Raw genomic sequence first — 20,000 nt, forward strand, 5'->3', positions numbered from 1 at the left:
CATATGATTTTTGCTTTGAAAGATAGGTATTTAGACTTGAAGAAACCTGCATGTGAATTAACTTCGTTTTATTTCTAGTTTTATATTAGCCTTGTAATTCTGATAGTTTGTGTGATTTCAGCCAAACTCACACCGACCGTAGAATTAAATGCCCTTGCAATGAAGCGAGGAGAAGCTGCTGTTTATACCTTCATGGAGACCCCCCGTCCCCCCAATCCATACTTCAACATGCCACCAAACATAAGAGCAATGTATAATCAGGTTAGTGATTGGATGGACGAAATGATGAACTCTATGTTGATGTTGTTATGCATGCCTTTGATGGGATATTAGCTTGGGTAATGAAGTGAAAACAAGTAATCAGAATTCTTTTTAAAAGTATGGTAATATTCCATTTTCAGAAATATTATGGACGACCGCCACTTTACCCTATATTCTTTGTAACGTTAAGAGTTGGCACTCGGGAATTCATAGGTGAAGGAACCACAGCTCAACAGGCAAAGCACAATGCAGCCTCCAAAGCTTTAAAATTAATGAAGCAACTTCCCATGCCTGAGAATGCTACTACGTGTACACAAGGAGGTAAGGAAAAAAAAAATTATGTAGTTTAACTTGATGAGACCGATTTCCAGGCTACCAGAGTTAGAATAGATTTTTGAAACTATGAGAGTTGTGAGTGTGCTTCTTCTTCTTCTTCTTCTTCTTCTTCTTTTCTTCTTCTTCTTCTTCTTCTTCTTCTTCTTCTTCTTCTTCTTCTTCTTCTTCTTCTTCTTCTTCTTCTTCTTCTTCTTCTTCTTCTTCTTCTTCTTCTTCTTCTTCTTCTTCTTGCACAAGTATTTGAATGCATATATGTGGGGGGGGGTGGTGGATGGATGGGTGTGTGTGTGTGGGGGGGGCATTGTGTGTGTGGGTGGTTATGGGTGTGTGTGCTTGTGTTTTTGTTTGCTTGTCTTTTATTTTTGTGTGTGCGCGTTTATTCACGAGTGTTTATTTACATGCATGAATGTGTGTCGGATATAGGTACATATCTCTTGGATGGGTTATATTAGTACATGTGGTATGTAGCTGTATATTTAGTATTTTTGTCTATATGACACATTTCATTTTTATCTTTTGACAGATTTGTCAGATTTGGACCCAAATGCAGATTTGAAATCTCCTATCTCCCTTGTTCATGAAATTGCACTGAAGCGCAATTTGACTGTTGCGTTTGAAGTAATACGGGAATCGGGTCCTCCACACATGCGAACTTTTGTCACAGTTTGCATTGTGGGAGAATATAGAACAGAAGGAGAAGGCACTGGCAAGAAGGTATTTAGCCGATTTAAGATGGCTTTTCATATTGGTTAACCCAATCACGCTGGGAGATGCTGGATGGCATTCTGTCACATCATGGGAGACCAATCCACCATAGGGAGGAGGTCTTCATGTCACATGCACTCTAAATTGTGCAGCTAAACAGTTGTGCACTTGTTTGGCCCTGGCTTCAGTTGTTGAGGAGAAAAAGCCTCTCAGTATTAGGTTTAAAGCCTCATTCTAGCCTCATTACCTAAAAAAATTGTTTATGTCGAAGCCAAGAGCAGAGAGAGTAGGGTAATTTTCTGTTTTTTGTGCATGTGATTTTTCCCTTGAGCGGCTGTCTCCACTGCACCCTGACACTTTGTTTGGTATGGTGCTGAGGCTCCCATTGTCATTGGGTTAATGTATTCAAAGGTTTGTTTGATATAGTGTTTAGATATTGAAACTATTTGGTATTTGCAAACTGAAATAATTATTCTAATTAATTATTTTATTATATAATTCACTGATACTAACATCTAGTGTGACTCCCATTCATGCATTTTCTATCTTTCATTGTTAATTAATTTGAAACATACATAAAACTAAAGCAGTAGTAATTAGATCAATTCAAAATTTAGTATATGATTTATTTCTTTTTATTTTATCATAGTAGTGTAGCAGCAATATAATTTCAAAGATATTCTTTTGCACATCTTTTCTGGACCTGCTACAAATCTTATAGCTTTGCAAAACTTATAAATAGTAAAAAAATCAACTGTTTCAATATTAATATGCTTCTGTGACCTGCGAATAGTAGATCTTTCTGTAGCAATAGCTGAACTTGAAATACTTTTTGAGTTTAGACATTGAAGCGAATTTAACTTGGTATTTACAAACTGAATTAATTATTCCTAACACCTACTGTTATTCCAAACCAGTGAAATTGTATTTTCTACATAGCAGTGTTAATTAGGGATTTAGAATATACACATAATCAATACAGTAGTGACCTGTGAGAAGTAGACCTTTCTGTAGTGCAGTAGCTCAATTCAAAGTGCTTTTTGATATAGAATTTAGATATTGATACTAATTTAGACTTGGTACTGACAAGCTGAAGTTGTTGTTATTATTAATGTTTATATATTTCACTGACACTAACATCTACTGTGATTCACAATCAGGGAGATGGTATTTTGTAATTAGAGATATTAGTATATACACATAACCAAAGCTGTAGTTATTAGGTAACTTTGACATGTAGTATATAAGTAATTTTTCTTTATCATATCATAGCAGTGTAGAGACAACATACTCTATTTATTTCATTTATCAATGAATGATTTAAAAAATATATATTATTATAGTTTTATTTATTTATTATTATTATTGTTATTATTATTATTATTATTAATTTTTTTTTTTGAGAAAGAGATTACTGAAATGCCAATTTTCCTTACGGAACCTTTTACCAAATTAACTCTGTGGTACAACCAGGTCAGCAAAAAACGAGCAGCAGAACTTATGCTAGAAGAACTACGCAAATTGCCTGCCTTACCACCAACCTCACTCATACGAGTTAAGCGTAAACCCACCACGAAGAAGAAAAGTCGAAACCTCATCAAGGTGGGTCAAGAGGCAAGTATACCATTGATGCTTTTATTGCCATGTTTGATTTTTTTCTTGGCTGCATTCCCAGGCAGTGTGGTTTTTTCAATTTTGGGAAGTCATGGCTATTTTTTTCGTGCATTAGGCTTCACCGTCCTTTTTCCGACGTGGCTGTTACGTTGATACTGTTTTTATGTACATGCATTAATTTTTGGATGACTACAGTTTTTTGCATGAGGTGTCACACTTTTTACTCTTTGACACGAATGCACAGTTGAATCTTTTACTCATTCCATACCAAGCTTATTTACTATCATCATGTATGCAGGCACTCGACTTGTTTTTCTTTGTGTGTCCTTACTGAACCTGTTATGAACCTAATAGCTTTGCAAAAATGGAAAAAGAGAAAATTGAACTGTAGTAATATTATGTGCTTCTGTGACCTTCAAGAAGTAGTCTTTTATGTAGCACAATAGCTGTTTTTTTACCTAATGCGATGTGTTTGCTTGGCCGTGCCTAATTAAAAGCAATAGGTTTACCGTAGTATCATTATGGGACTTAAGTGTAATTCTGTCCTTTGCAATTACTAACAAAATTATAACTTTCCATGGTGGACACTGCTTTCACTTGCAATGAAGTATCTTCAGTGTGTTTGATGTTCATGTTGCATGTGTTCTCAGCATATTTCCTTTGTGCATTATATCAATATTTTGTGGAAATAAAAATCGGAATTTTTATTGTCTCCTAAAAACATTAACCTAGTGGTCTTCTAATTTTCTCTCACATTTCATGCAAATAGCCACTTAGCCAACTGTGTCAGAAAGCAAATGTAAATTGAGATTTCAGTTATTTTTCCAATATTTGGAAAGCACAGTGAAGATCAGCAAGGTACTACAGATGAATAGTGGATTGGAATAAGTCACCCATCTGTACAGAAAGGCAAATATTTTACAATGAACAATCAGATAAACAATGGCAATTGGTATTAATACCTTTTCCCCTTGCTGCCACAGGAACAAAAGGCAGCTCCAGAGTATGGGCAGGGTATCAATCCAATATCAAGACTGATCCAGATCCAGCAGGCTAAGAAAGAGAAAGAGCCAGTGTATACCATGCTTGCTGAACGAGGAGTGCCTCGACGCAGAGAATTCATCATGCAGGTAATGCTTTGATTTCAGTGTGTAAAATCTTTAGTCATAACTGCTGCAGATAAGTTAATTCAAAAGCCAGTATTGATAATGACTTTTTTTTTTTTTTTTTACTGAAATATAAATGTTGTAATTATTAAACTGATATCATATCTTCTATCCCTCATTACAGGTGACAGTTGGCAACCAAAGTGCTCAAGGTAGTGGTCCAAATAAGAAGCTAGCCAAAAGGGCTGCTGCAGAGAACATGTTACAACTCCTTGGTTACTCCCGGCCACAGCCCCAGCCTGGCAAACCTGCTATCAAGACTGACGGTGCTCACTCTGACCCTGACAAAACTAGGAAGGTGAGTGGCCGATGATGGTGGTTGAAGTGGTGAAAAAGATTTGATAAAAATATTTGTATTTACTCTTTTATTACAAAGGGAAGTTTGTTTTTTATGAGAATTGAGACATGCTGTAATGATGAGAAGATTCTTGTATTTCATAAAAAGCTGGAAATATCAGTATGATTGTTAAATGCTGTAGAGAAAGAAGCAGATGCATTTACTTTGGAAAGGGGTTTCTGAAAGATTCTAGTTTGTGATTGACTTGTGTTAATATTATTTCCATTTGTACATATTGTACATTTATTCCTTTCATTTTCTTTTGCAGGTGACATTCCTTGAAGATGGAGGAGAGACCAGAGGATCAGATTCCGCTGTTGTTGGTGGTGTGAACAATGTCAACCACATGGGAGGCCCTGCAGTTGGTGGAGGACGTCAGCTAGTCCCAGGACTCATCATGATGCCAGATGGTTCAGCTCTTCATGGATTCCAGCAGGTTCAGACACAAGGTGAGCCTTTCGTATCATCTGTTCGAGGATGGTGTACATCACCATGGGTGGATAGATCCTGTATGCTGTTGTGAAAATCAACCCAGGTAAAAATTATAGACCACCATTACAAATTTACCAAGGTAAATTTGTCCTTAGGTGTAAGTTTCAGGGTTCCAGGAACTAAATTTCCTTAGGGGAAATATGAATTTGATAAATTATTTATCAATAGAAAATAAATTAAAGTTGATACTACTTTCTCTTTAGGCATAGAAATAGATCCACCTCAATGTTACAATCACCAGTAGTAATGCCCTCCTGGCACAAGTCTTGCTATTTTTTAATGATTATATTACTATCAAAGGATATTACCAAGTATAGTTGTGTTTTAGCTGATTTTCCCCATTTCCACTTGAAGTGGAAAATTGGGAAATATAAGTTTTATGAAAAAAAAGCAGGAAACTATTGTTCAAGATCAAAAAATTGTCAGTAATAAAAATAAAAAATCAGACAATAATCCAAATTGCCAGTCAGATATTAGTGTGAATGAAATATCTGTGCCCTAGAAATTTAGCATTTTTTTACTTATGTGTATCACAAGCTATTTTTTTTCTCTTTTTGTCCTATTTTTATTATAAGGAGCACATAAGACCGGCAGTGTACAAGGAAATAAACACTAATTAATATATTCCTGTTTTTTTTAGCTATGAGTATGGTCAGTGTTGGTGCCATGGTAAGTATGCAAGCAACAGCAACAATAGCAAAGGAACTTTTGAAATCAGGAAACTCTCCAACAGCAGAAGCAATGGTAAAGCAGAACCCACCAACTGGCCCACAGGGACCACCACAGGTTAGTTCGTTTATTGTTTTCTCGAGTTCTGTCTCTGAATGAAAAGAACTAAAAATCATGTTTTGGCTGTACCTTAACCCAATGGTGATGCACTATCCACTTAGTTTACACATATGTGGTTTTTATGAGGACTTAGTTACCAAGGAGTCAACTCATTGATCTTGCCTGTTAACCTCCATTCCTGGAATTTTCCAGGATAATGTTTTTATTATTGTTATCAATTTTATACCAATTATAATAATAATAGAAATAATAGTAATAAAAATGAAGACTTCCATTCCTGAAAATTCAGGAAATAGGATAGTAGGAAGGTCAAGGAGGCCTACTATTTGACTTCTTGGTGACTAAATACTTCTAGAGCCATTAAACCATAAACAAAATGAGTGAAACAATACCACAGTGGACAGGGCATGTTTAATACACTCCATCTATCAACAGGCTAATGATCTTATAATGGATTTTGTACAAGCTATTGGATTTAGTGACTCAAAAGATATTCAATTATCATGAGAAATATTAAATAGAAATACTTTCCACTATGACAGGGACCCCCTCCCTCAAGCCAACAGCAGGCACCTATGCAGCCACCACCACAGCAGCAACAGCAACAGCCAATGGCAACTTCTCAGCAGCAGCAACAACCACAGCCTCCTCCACAACAGCAGGTCCCTCAACCACAGGCACCACCACAGCAGCAGCAACAACAGCAGCAACAGCAGTCCATGGTTAATCAGGTATTAAGACTAAAACTTGTATGATTTGGAAGAAAAGTGGTATAGATTTTTGTTTTTTTACCTATGCATAAATATTAGATTTTGAAAATTATCTACTGCATCTGTTATTTTTGTTCTTTCATATGTAAAGAATTAATATGATATAGCATTATCACACTTTTGATTTATCATGTACTTTGATATACATATTACTTACCAGATAAGAGGTTTATACATGTTAATAAAACATCTGATTGATGCAGTCTCAAATGTTTATTCAGAATCAGACTGTGCCGTCAACCCAAGCTGTTCGGCCAAAGGATCAGCTGATGTATTTGGCGCAGATTTTAGGCTTGCAAGTGCAGTTTACTGATTTTCCAAAGGTAATATATGAAAAACCTTTATTCAGAAGTATTAGGTAAAAGATACCCAATACCTCATTGACTCTTAGAAATATATTTAACCCTGTCATATATATATCTTTGATTGTAATGGAGGTGGCTTTATTCTTCACCCAAAGTATTTCATTTCCATGTTCAGAATTGTTGACAGAATTCTTTTTAAAAGTTTAGAACACTCTTACTAAAGATGAAACTGGTACTGAGTGGTACCTACCCATTTTATTTTACTATTGAAGTCAGGAAATGTGAGATCTCCATATGCAAACACCCTTATTGATTTCAGGGCAACAAGAGTGAATATCTGAGTCTGGTCTCACTTAGCACCAGCCCCCCTCATGTATCTCATGGTGCAGGCCCTACTATTGATGATTCACATGATCAGGTGAGTCTTAAATTCGATATCATTTTATTATGAATGGTGACTCATATGGTATAGGATGAGTTTTTGAATGTATAATGAGGAGGGATGCAGTAAACAGTAAAAAGACTAAGAGAAAGAATTTAATTTATGAATGGTTGTCTCTGTAAATAATACAAGGAGGTAAGTGAATGGAATTCTATGTGCATCACTTTGTAATTTTATATTTCTAACATTAGCAATGGTACTCATGTGTCTTATGATGACCTTGAAATCTTTTGTGAATTGCTGTCAAGACTGGTTCTCCTTACAGGCTTGCTTGACAGCTCTGCGAGCACTAGCGAAGATGGGCCTGGACACAGTCACAGCAGCCAAGCAAGAATAAAAATCCAACAAGTGATCAGCAGGAGGATAATATCAACCCTACTTGTGCTGCTGAAGATTCAGCTGATGTTGGCATTATTTGTCAATTGGGCTCATTTTCCTCTGTACTTGGGTAGATGCACCAAATTGATTAATGTCCACATGTGAAGATTGTAATAACTATTCTTGAAACAAATGCCATTAGACATTGAGGAACAAGGGAGTCACAGTTTTCAAGAATTCTTAAGACCTCCTCATATGTGCACATGCTATGTCACATAACAGCTGTGTAAAAGCAGCAACAAATTTGCTATAAAGCTAGAAGTCCTGCAATGGGTACTAGGATTTCAGCCTTACTGTCATGCTGGTTGATGTAATCTTCCTCTGCACTTTCATGTAACCCTTATACATCACAGTGATATGACTATCAGAATATTGATGCACATTATCGATTTTATATATATATATATATATTTGCTTTTATATATATATATGTATATATACACGGCTTGATCTGTACTTCTGAGCCTTTGTAAAGCCTTCTCTAGGGCTTCTTATCTAATATTTTATGTTGCGAGATATTATATGCGAGCACTTTTAATCTCACAACTGCCGATCTCGCCGTATATTCTGTCTTCCTCCTCCGTATTTTATCTTTTTATAATCTTACCTATTTCATTAAGCATATCCTAAGAGATTAGAATTCTTTATACGGAAGAAAAAGAGAGATTACCATGTCCCAATATTAAGTGAAACTGTATGGCAAACAGTGATATTAGGGGATACTGAGCTTTAGCTTTTATCTGTGCTAAGGCTCAATTTCCCTACTTAACAAATTGATTACCTACAAGAAATGTATGAAGCCTCCTGCAGACTTAGTGTGCGATGCTGGTTATCTGGTGCCACTGTTGGGGTGGAGTGTGGGAGGGAGGGAGGAGACTTATCCACCCTCTCCTGCCCTCCCTCCTACACTCATGTAATCTTAGGATGGTTGTGTACAAGAGCTGCCTCCCATAGAGAGATATTGTATATTTAGTCACAGTGCAATGAGTACTGCATGTCATTGTGGTAACATTCATGTCATGTTGTAACATTTGAGACAAACTCAGTCATTCCTTAAGCTTGTGACCTCTATTTGTATTTGCCCGTGACTTTGGTTCTCTGCTTTTACCATTTTGATTTGTACTAGTGGCATTAAAACGAAACAACAAGAAATGTAACAGTGAAGAAAGTAACTATAATTTTACTTTAAATCAAGCTTTTTCCCAGTCCATGATGTTTATGCTGTCAGGAATCTTCATGGTTAAGTTTTCCTTGCTTGACTAAATTAAGAAAAAGTGATTCTTAGTTATGTAGATATATTATGTTAGGTTGATTAGAGCAGCACTTGATATGTTAGTTTTAAGTTCAGGCTTCAGACTTCATAATTGGTGCACATCCAACCCCTTGTTCATCTTTGAATGTATCAGTTTTGTTTTGATTAAGTCACCCTTAAACAAGTATCACTTCTGCTTCTAGTCATAGCAAGGAATTTTCCCAGATTAAGTACAGACATTAACATCAGACATAAACCAGAAAAATTAGTGTGAACAGATCCTTATAGGGCAGGATTTTTTTTTTTTTTCTTTCTTTCTTTCATTTAAGCTGACATACCAACCATAGAATATTTAAAACTTTTTCATCCCAGCCCTGAAGTTCCCATAATATCTAAACTCATAGAGGTTTAGATGCTTATCAGCTTTACAAATACTTGCAGTTGCTTTTGTCATTACTACTATATCATTTGTTGTGAAGCATAGTCAATTGTTTGTTTTTTTTGGCTGAAAGATTTCTATTTATAGCTCTTCTATTTGGTCCTGTCAATGAGAACTGCAATAACTGTAAGAAGAAAACGTTTAATAGAAGTGTTTTGGCAGCGAGAACCTTTGATTAATGACTTACCGGTACTGTTCTGTTAGCTATGTCCCTTTAAGGTAAGAGTGCTTCATAACTTGTTCTTCATGGCCTCTAGCTGCTTTAACCGAATGATGCGAGCTATATAACTGTAGAAGATGATCAGGGTTTGCCGAGATGATCAAGTCCTTTGATGGTACAAATATGCTGTGGAGCCATGTAATGTCAGTGAAGATAGGCAGTGAATGAGCTCACAAAGTGGCCACAATGGTATAGATGTAATTGTTATGCCCCCATTAATAACAATACTGACCTGCTCTTATGGGGTTATTATATTTGTAAATGCCTCTCTGCATATGTGGTAGCTACACCATAGGCTGGATTTTAAAACAGACACTTTTATCTAAGCAGAAACTTGCTGCTTCAGCAGATTGTCTTAAGAAACGAATTGCTCAAGTGTTTTCTTTACTGCAGTTAAAGTGATGTTTTAATAATCCATTACCTCATTTCTTGAGCAATACCACTCTAAGCTCTCTAACCCCCAACAGAACCAGATATAAGGATTTGGGGCAGGATAGTGTTATTCGCCAAACCCCTTTAGTATGTGTTTATCAACTGTAGGATGTGTTATATAACCCAAACCCAATAGTTGTCTCGAGCTTGAATTTGTAAATCCAAACAGGATATAAATTTTTGCTTGTGATGACAGAGGGGTTGACAACAGTGGCGGTTAACACTCTCATGCTGTGATGATGCCGTGAGTGCGACTGATTACAATTATGAACACATATGAAGACAACGGAAAATACTGCCTGAGTGGACTATGAGCTATGGCTCGAGTAACTTTCTGGTGGTGTGGTCAAGTGAATGGTAAAATGCTTACAGCTGTAGGTTAGATGGATTGAGATCTAACCCCACTCTCTGGCTGAATAAGTGGCAATAAGATGGGATAAAATTAAATGCGTGTTTGTCTTTAGCACTCTGGACTTCTGCATAAACCTTGCTTATGTTAATTAGCTAAACAGTATGACTTAGCCAATTAGAAGTTTCAAGGCCTATGCAGGATTCAAGATCTAAGTAACAAGCAAGCTTTAATAGTACATGTTTGTTTGTTTTATTCTATGTAATTCAGTTTAACCAGGTATTTTTGTGCCAATTTCTTCATGTACGTGATATAATAGTATTATCCTTTCTGATGCCTTATTAATCTTTGAAACAAAAACATGTAGATCTTTTTGTACCCTAAGCCCATTAATGAAATCTCTTTTAATCACTATTGAATATCTGATACTTATTTTGTGATAATTTTTGTAAAGTAGATAACATATGTTCTCTTGTGATTTATCAAAGAGCGAAGGGATTTTTACTTAACCACACCATCAGGATTTCAGCTAACTCTAGCTGAGAAATGTGACATGACCTACTGTTCTGTGTATTGCCATGAGTTACATAAGGTTCTCTGTCCTCCAGTGTCAATGGAAATGGAACCTTATTAGAATGTGGTTTAAAGCTGGTAATGACAGGTCAGGTCACAGAACAATGAGGTTCCCAATATTTATGATGTAACTACAACGGTTATGGCAGCCCTTTGAAAGTCACACAGGGCTGTTATGACTGTTGTAGCCTCATTGCAAATGTGTGACCTTTTTTAATGATGTTTCACTTTCTTATTTCCCTCATGTGGTTAATGGTTCAACTTTAGCTTTGTAATTTTTTCCTTCTAAGTAAAGATAAGTATATTTAGTGAATGTGCTTGATTAAAATATTGCTTTTTGGTGACCTGTATTGCAATGTCTTATTGAAAGAACATTTAATTTTTTTGCTTGCAATTTAGACTTAAAGTGTTTAGATGCTTCAGTATTTTTTGACTTCGCTGTTGTCTTCATGTCTATTCATTTAGAATATTTGAGGATTCTTGGGGTGTGATGGTGGTGGCATGTTCCTGGTCTTGGGTACACAGTAACTGAGAATTGTCACTTTTTTACTGTAGTAGTATTATTGTTATAACTATCATTATTATTATTATTATTATTATTATTAACTGTATATGAATATTCCTCATCCTTTTTCAAGGTACAATATGTATAATTCATGTTTTGTGCTCTCAATATTTTGTTTGAAAATATTTGAGAATTCTCTCTAGTTTTGTAAAAGGAATGCTGCTCCTACATTATTTTCATACATTAACGAGAAAAGTTTGTAAAATCATTTCTTGAGTGTTGATGCAGAGATACAGCAATGATCTATATTCGTTATGGTGGTAAATCCAGTGCGTCTGTTTTCTGTTTGTGAAGATGTCATTAAGGTATTACTACCTTGAAGGAAACCATTAGATCTACCTAATAACTAATATAGTCCCTCCTTACAAAGATGTATGTTGTACTTTGCAAGTCCCCACTGTCTTTGTCTATTTAAGAAGATTTAGTGGAAATGATCACGAATTAATGTATACTTTGTAGATATTTACTTTGTAATTGTTTTCATCTTCTAGCGATTATACCATCAGCATTTGTTAAAGTTAGATATTACCATGAGCCTATATACTTTTGTTTATTTTATTAGCTGCAATATTGAGACTCACTTTGGACGTTGAGTAATAATGTAGGACATGCGCATAATAATTTCAGTACTTAATTGAATATACACACAAATTAGACCTGCAGTATATACACCAGAGTGTTCAGTGTAATGAGTCAAAGTGGTCGAAGGTGGATAAGGTTGCATGATTAATTTATGTGTTATACATTTGATGTTCAACAAATTTAATATGATACCTCTTCTGTTTATATGGATTGGAAATGTAGGTATGTAATATATACATAGCCCTTTCATAACATGTTAGAAATATATTTTTTCCTTAATGATGGTTACAATCAAACGTGTTTAGTGTTCATAAGGAGTAAGAACTGGAAGAAATTCAAATACTCTTAACCCTTTTCCAGTAGGGTCATTTTGTGCTGTGGTAATAGATGTATTCACAATTTTTCTGTCAAAAAAACTTTTTATGTTACCTTAAAAGACTGCAATTTGACTTGACAGTCTCCAGGTGGTCCACATCAAGTCACCTTGCAGCGTGTTTGGCAAGGTGACTCGTAAATATCAGGGACACCGTCACCCCTACCACCACCACCCCAGTATCTCATTATCCGGGATGACCTTGACAGAGCCGCCTTCACTAAGGTGTGGACGCCGCCCTATCTGATGAGTACCCTACCATGTAAATCAAGTTCATCATATGCTCTTTTAGTTTTATTTTTGTAAATGGAAGGATTGTAATTATGAGGGAGATGAAGTAGAGGATTTAACTTTATTTGGATTTTTTGGTTTAATGCTATAGCGTGCATGTAGCATGGTATAGCTGATTGTATATACAATTGAGGAAATTGGCATCTCATTTACATTAATTTTTTCAGGCTAAAGTGTATGTGAAGTTTTCATCTGATATTTATGATAAGTTCAGGTTGTTAATGTCACTGTCACTTAATTGTCATTCGTTAAAAATATTTCTTATTTTTGTTATGAGAGCATATATACAGTAGAATCCCAAACTTACAATATTTTAAGTGGATTGTGATATTATTTATATGGGATGAGTCACCTCCCAAGTCTCGGCTCTGTTATGGTCAAACTCTACAATAAAAGGTTGATCTGAAGCTGGTTTTCTTTTGCTCTGTAGCAAGAGCATCGCCTGACACATTCAATGAAAAAGGAATTAAAGACTCATGAGTTTGATAATGTTGTGGAGATAGTAGTTGGCAATGGCACAAATATGTAGCAGAACATAACATGAAATTTCTATGATAAAGAGATTTAGCATTGTATCTATAAAGAGAGATGATTTGATCAGAGTTACCTCCCCAATCTCACTGGGACCAATGCTGGGGATCACGCCTGGCTAGGGCCTCAGCCCTTGACTCCACTAATTTTGCATGGTCTTTTCCCCTTCCCCTTTTTGTTTCCTTCTCTTCTCAAACCCCTTCAACTATCCATTTCCAAAGGTGTGGTTGCTGTGTTGAAAGGATGACTTTGTGCCCATCATGAATGGCCTGTGGGAGCCATAGGCACGGTATTTTCCTGTTTAGTTGTTTAGCCCGTACCAATAAGGGGACTGAGGGGTGGACTATTTCTTTCTCCAACATAACCTAAGCTTACCATAGCCTGTAATAAAGACTTCATACCATGAATAAGGGCATTAAGGTTTACGCCCTTTATCAAATAGCTCCACTCATTTCAATTCCGGTTCCCCAATCCCAGGCTCTCCTTTGACCATGACTCTGAACACTACTATTACTAACCCCTCCTCAATACCTACTAACACATCAGCCCAGTCCAAATAATCTATCCAGGTCAATACACAATCTCCAGGATACATTCCTCCTCTCCCAACGTCCACTACTTCATCATCCTCCCTTATTACTACTCTGCAACCTTATTGTCCACCACTACAGTACTATCTGTCTCAACACTACTCCCTCTTCGATAAGTCCCGGTCCTTCTACACCCCCTCTTCTACAAATATCTTGAATAGTCTGTTTAGCCAGCTAAATGGGATGATAGCCCCCTTACTCTGACAAAGCACTCCTCTTCCAGCAATGCCTCCAAAAACAAGTAGGCGAAGTTTCCTTCAGCAGTCGCCCCCGATCGTTCTCGTCTTGTCACAGTAACATCGGGATCCTAGACTATAGCAACCTTAACTGACTTCACTGGCAAACCCATTCCTGCCCTGCCTCACCCCTCCCTCTATACTTGCACCGGAACTGTCCCCAACAAACTGCCTTGTCTACGGCAAGGATTGGTCAGATTGTGGAGAAGACACACGCCTTTCTCATGGCCTGTGATGCAGTATCAAATACAATGCTACACCATCCTCCCTAGTGGCCGCCGTAGAACCCCCACCAATATTACCAAAATGACTTTCCGTAGACATGATCTTTCTTTTAATGTTTACATTGACGATGAGTCCTTCCCTGCCCGGCCATATCATCCCCCCCCCCCCCCCCCGGTCAATGTCAGAATTGTTCGCGTCTTTGCCATCCTACCAAGCACAGCCTGATGTCCTTGCTGTGCCCACCCTGGTCATAATCTATCAAACTACTCTGCACAATCACGCACGTGTGCCAATTGTGGTGGCTCCCATAATGTATTTTATAGGGGCTGTCGTACCTACAAGTTTGAATCTGAGGTGGCAAGTCTCAGATTAAAATTTGGCCTCACTTTATGCGAAGCCAGACAGGAAGCACGTCGACGAGATTTCTCTCATTCCCCTCTCCAATAATAGCTCTATCCCTTCTCTTTCCTCCCAGGATGTTTCTACATCTCCCCCAGCATTTCTTCCTCATCTTACTACTACCCCATCCCTCTCCCAGTCAAATTCCTTTGCCATTCTAAATCTAGATACCCTTATCTCTACCATTATTCCAGGCACTCCGATCACTACTTCCCCGGTACCTACCCCTCTTCCTCCTTATCCAACTCGTCGCCCAAGACAAATGAAACGCTCCATCCTATCTTCTATCCCATCCTCTCCATCAACCTCTCACTCCATTCCTCAAACATTTGTCCCAACTTTGTTTCACAGACCTCTGCAACCGACTCCACTGCAGAAACTCTCGAACATCCATCCATCCTCCAATCTTTCTACTCCCATTCCTTCTACAATCAGCGTAACTGCCGATATCCATTCTCTTCCAACTCATTCCCCCCTACACCCCTTCCTCCCACTCTCTCCCAACATATCCCATCCCCCTGCTTCAACTGCATTATCCCCTCCTCCTTCCCCATTATCTCCCCCGCTTCCCCGTGGATGGAACCCTCGGTCACAGCAACCCCCTTCCCTGGATTCTCTCCCTCCTGATATTCTCCCAGAAACTGTGATCTAATTTCCCCTAAACCCCTCTCTCCTTTGCTAATCCCTACCTCACCATACGGACATCCTTGCAAATTTTTTTTAGGATTCGCGAAATTAAAGATATCATCTTTCTAATGAAAGGTAAAATTATATTTCATCTATATCTCATTGAAAAGATTCTTAGTCTGAAATACACCCACATTAAAATGTCATTCTTGAATAATTTACAATGAGACATTTTGTTTAGATATGTATGGTGACAGAGAAGAAAATAAATGCAAGTCAGCTGATAAAAGGGATAATATGTGTGGGATGACAGGGGAAAAAACATATTTAGATAAATGGGGCTTAAAAGAAGGATTATTCTTTACACCGTGGCCTGGCGCATCTGAGGCAAGATTTCCGGTCCTCAGTAGAAAAGTCCACGTGTGGAAAGTGACCCTGAGAGCCTTGGAACGACAGTGTTTAAAGAAATGAAAGTGTAGTAGTAGACAGGAGAGAAAGAAACCCGTGAAAATGAAGACATAGCAGATGTTCTAAGTATCTTTAAAGATTTTTATTGTAGTTCGATCGTATCGTCTAAATTCCAGTAGAGTAGCTGTGCGGCCAAACCCCACAGCAGTCCTCCAGTCTAACGAATTAGCAATCAAGTTTATGTGTATCAATGTGTAGTATTGAAACAGACTTTTGAAGGATAATTCAGCATATACATCTGTTATTTACTTTTGCGCTTTCATGACTTCCATCTAACTCTCATTTTGATTCCTTTTGGTAATAAGAATCAAAGAGTGGCAGCGTTATATCATACGCTTGCACGTATTGTTTTTTTTTTTTCTCCTGTCCCTTGTCGCAGGTTAATTGTTATTGAAGCCACCGGGGCCACAGAGTGAATATAAAATAAAAAAAAAAAAAGTAAATAAATGATGTCCTTTACGGTGCTCATCCCAGCTGTTAATGTTTTTTCTTTTAGATATGGGAATGGACGTATAAACGACACCAACAAAATCACAAGTGACGACTGGTATACGGTACGCGAATTACTCGAGGATGAAGGCCTAAGGAAGTACTAGACCTCGGAAGGAGATATCACCGACCAACAAGACCACAGGAGCATTGGGATCTGTTGTTCAGATGGAATCGCAAGTAAAATTATTTGAGCATTAGAACAACTGCAGTACATAAAATGAACTTCCTCATGAACAAAATAATGACCGCGCAGAGACGCCACAAGATCTGAGCAAGCCTTTCCTTTAGGCCTTGGGACACCGCATAGGCAGGGATCCGTTTTTTGCCATTTCTCTTCAGCATATCGGTAGAGGCATGAATGCAAATAAATTACATCATGCAGATGACATTACCCTTATAATCTACCCAGGAGGGCTATCAAATACGAGGGGAAATGACCAAAGAGGGCGAGAGGACAGAATTACCTACAAGCTGAAAAAAATCCCTGCTGTTATAACCAAGAAAGAAGAATACACTGAATCAGGGTATATAAGGCACTACAAATTGACCCCTCAGTCTAGGTAATATAATTTCAATCATCTCATCGGCTTCTGTAAGGAGCATGTGCTTTCTTCTTGCACGTATTAATAAATTTGTATGATTATATACCCATATCAAGAAGTTGTGGTGTGTCTGCTTTCCCCTGTTTATGCCTCGAAGAAAGTTTTTTTTTTTTTCTTTTAGTAAAAACATACGAGCAGTTGTATTTTCTCGAGTGATGTCCTTCCATACATATTGTTTTTCATTATTTTTAGTTGTCAAAGAAAAGGAAAAGGAAATTTCAGAATCTAAGCACGAGAAAGCTTAAACATCTTTCGTCCCATTCTGCTTCCAGAATCAGACTGCAGTCAAAAAAATCATTTTAATATATTGCAGTTATTCAATCTTCCTTGCACATGGGCACATGTGTGTATATATATGTGTGTGTGTGTGTGTGTGTGTGTGTATGTGTGTGTGTGTGTGTGTGTGTGTGTGTGTGTGTGTGTGTGTGTGTGTGTGTGTGTGTGTGTGTGTGTGTGTGTGTGTGTGTGTGTGTGTGTGTGTGTGTGTGTGTGTGTGTGTTAACACATACATTCATATATATATGTGTGTATATATATATATATATATATATATATATATATATATATATATATGGTTACACTCCTTCCTCCAAATAACTTGGTTTGTTATAACTTTTATTCAGTATTGTATTGTTAATGACCTATTCAAGCGAATAGTTTGTAAAGAAAATTAAAAGAAGTTAAAAATATAAAGAGGTAGGGGATATCTTATTGTCAGCCAATTTCATGACTCGTCCTTACGTAAGCCTCATGGCGTTTGATTACACAACGTCACCTTTTCAGCCAGTACTTTTCAGTGACCATTGTTTCGAATTTTGTTCTGAATGATTAGAAGAATGACAAATAATGTTTACACTTATATGCTAATAGGACAATTTTCCAAGTGTCAGTGCCCTGGGTATTCCTCAAGACAGAAAGGATACACGTGCAGCGTTGCCAGAGCGCGCGATTCCAGACACACAGTTCCAGGGTTTGTCACGCGCACTTCTGTCCGGAGATCGATCAAGGTAAGACCACTCACCATGTACTCAGTGTGGAAGAAATATAATGGTGGGACACCGTGGCTATAACTAATCTCCTTAATCCCATTACCGAACACGTTTCTCGTGGATCTCGAACGTTTAAGAATTTGTGTACTTAATCTTCCCGCTCATGCAGGGGTTGTATTTGGATGATTAGTGTGGTTTGAGGTTCGTATTAGGTATTTGATTATCTCTATTTTGTAGAAAGATGTCACTAACTGATTTATTTATGTTACTAGTATAGGAGGTGGAAAGAGTTCAGTGACATCACCAAACAGCGCGGGAGCATGTACCTTACGGTACTCGGTCTCATTACTAGCAGAGCATAGCGGTAGGTCTATAGATGAAGTGAAAGGCGCCGAATATGGTAAACGTGAGGAGTAACTGTCGGTAAATTGGGCAATGAGGATATGATTTTGATAAAGGTATTCCATACACTGCAGATGGTGTAAAACTGAGTGAGAATTACACACACGCACACATACACACACACACACACACACACACACACACACACACACACACACACACACACACACACACACACACACACACACACACACACACATACAGTATATATATATATATATATATATATATATATGCGCGCGCGCGCGTTTTTTAAAATTATATACATATAGTCATATCCATACATATTCATATATACATATATAAACACATTCATAGACACATTTGTTTTTGGTGAAATGTTGAGATGTGACCTTTAATTTTAGATGAGCTTCCTAAAGGTCAGACGAAATCATTTTCAGTCAATAGCAAAGGCCAACCTGCGTTAACTATATTTTCTTAGTTTGTTCAAAATACGGTGTCGTGCGAGTTATATAAAGTACTTTACGTCCGTTTCCCTCAGGGACTTGTACACTGACCCGTTGCTAAAGAGGCGCTGGCGTATTGAACGGACTAATGGCAGACGTATAGTAGGTGGGATTTTGAGAGGATCAAGACAATGTAGTCGTTTTGGGTTGATAATGTATTATTTCTTTATCTTATTTCAATTCGTGAAGGTTGTTGCGGTACAGTTTATATGTACTCACACATTTATTTACATATATGCTTATATTAATTTGTAAATTTAAGTTCAAACGATAACGTAACAAAGGGGACTCATAAAAGAAAGACATCAGAAAGTTACTAAAGACTTTCAAGGATTTTATATATGCCCGACTGATGACTGCATAATCTTAAGAGAGAAGAACTAGATTCTCTAGTCATTCAAGACTGTGACATTATCAAACAGCAAGAAGTGTATATTATTTTTGTTAAATTAATTTAATATTAACTGCTCTTCGACAGGTAATATATATATATATATATATATGTATATATATGTATATATGTATATATGTATATATGTTTATATATATATATATATGTATATATATGTATATATATGTATATATATATATATATATATATATATATATATATATATATATGTAATTCGTGCTTCAGCCATATGTAAACCGCCCAGTACCATTTCTTCTTTTTATGCTTCTAGATATATCTTTCACTTGGGTGTGTTCCCTGATCCATGTTGCCCTAATGTTATCTCTTAGGCTAATTCCCAGCATCAACCTTTCCATTCCTCTCTAGGCACTTACTATTTTCCTCTCCATTCTCTTGGTTGTTGTCCATGTTTCCGACCCACGTGGCATGGCGGGGAGGACGCATTGGTTAAAGACTTTTCTCCTGAAACCTAATGGCAAGGAACCTCTTGATATGTTGGTGTCTGCCTAATTCGTTGTTCTATTTCCTCTTCACTGGATGCGTTTGTATGTATGAGATGCACTTGGTTTATCTATGCTTCATCTTGTACATTTATCTGCTGTGGACTTTTTTGGACTTTTTCTATCAAAATCGTTTATTAGATGTAGCTCATTTGCTGGTTTACTTAGGAGAACAATATCGAGTGCAATGCGTAAACTGTTTAACTACTCAACTTTTAATATCTTTTCTTTCTTCGCCTGTGCCTTTTCGTATTCGACGAACGCCATACACTAGGGTTTCCTATATTCATATGGATGTGGGCTATTCGTCGAGAATCCACTACAGAAGCGTGCCAGTTTTTAAGGCTAGTTAAAATCTAGTGTGTCGGAGACGGGAATTGTGATGTTTT

At 37.2% G+C, this 20,000-nt stretch overlaps 2 protein-coding genes across 13 annotated transcripts in view; both read left to right on the forward strand.

Moving 5' to 3' along the window:
- LOC125034865 (maternal effect protein staufen-like) overlaps positions 1-13,078 on the forward strand; it is a 21,098-nt gene extending 8,020 nt beyond the window's left edge. For 11 of the 12 annotated variants that reach the window (XM_047626905.1, XM_047626907.1, XM_047626904.1 and 8 more), the window contains 12 exons: positions 122-261; positions 402-582; positions 1,121-1,311; positions 2,776-2,916; positions 3,900-4,046; positions 4,207-4,380; positions 4,688-4,868; positions 5,552-5,697; positions 6,243-6,431; positions 6,692-6,793; positions 7,095-7,193; positions 7,483-13,078. In XM_047626905.1, coding sequence (XP_047482861.1) covers positions 122-261; positions 402-582; positions 1,121-1,311; positions 2,776-2,916; positions 3,900-4,046; positions 4,207-4,380; positions 4,688-4,868; positions 5,552-5,697; positions 6,243-6,431; positions 6,692-6,793; positions 7,095-7,193; positions 7,483-7,554 — 1,763 coding nt within the window. In that variant the 3' untranslated portion in view covers positions 7,555-13,078. The remainder of the gene's footprint in view (positions 1-121; positions 262-401; positions 583-1,120; positions 1,312-2,775; positions 2,917-3,899; positions 4,047-4,206; positions 4,381-4,687; positions 4,869-5,551; positions 5,698-6,242; positions 6,432-6,691; positions 6,794-7,094; positions 7,194-7,482) is intronic. The other variant, XM_047626913.1, reaches the window with a different exon arrangement.
- Positions 13,079-17,725: 4,647 nt separating this feature from the next.
- The window catches only part of LOC125034496 (NPC intracellular cholesterol transporter 1 homolog 1b-like), an 11,063-nt gene continuing 8,788 nt past the window's right edge, over positions 17,726-20,000 (forward strand). Inside the window, exon 1 of the mRNA XM_047626313.1 lies at positions 17,726-17,848. The gene's annotated coding sequence lies outside the window, so the exon portion shown is untranslated. The remainder of the gene's footprint in view (positions 17,849-20,000) is intronic.

This window comes from Penaeus chinensis, chromosome 18, assembly GCF_019202785.1.
Source record: "Penaeus chinensis breed Huanghai No. 1 chromosome 18, ASM1920278v2, whole genome shotgun sequence".
NCBI lineage: Eukaryota > Metazoa > Arthropoda > Malacostraca > Decapoda > Penaeidae > Penaeus > Penaeus chinensis.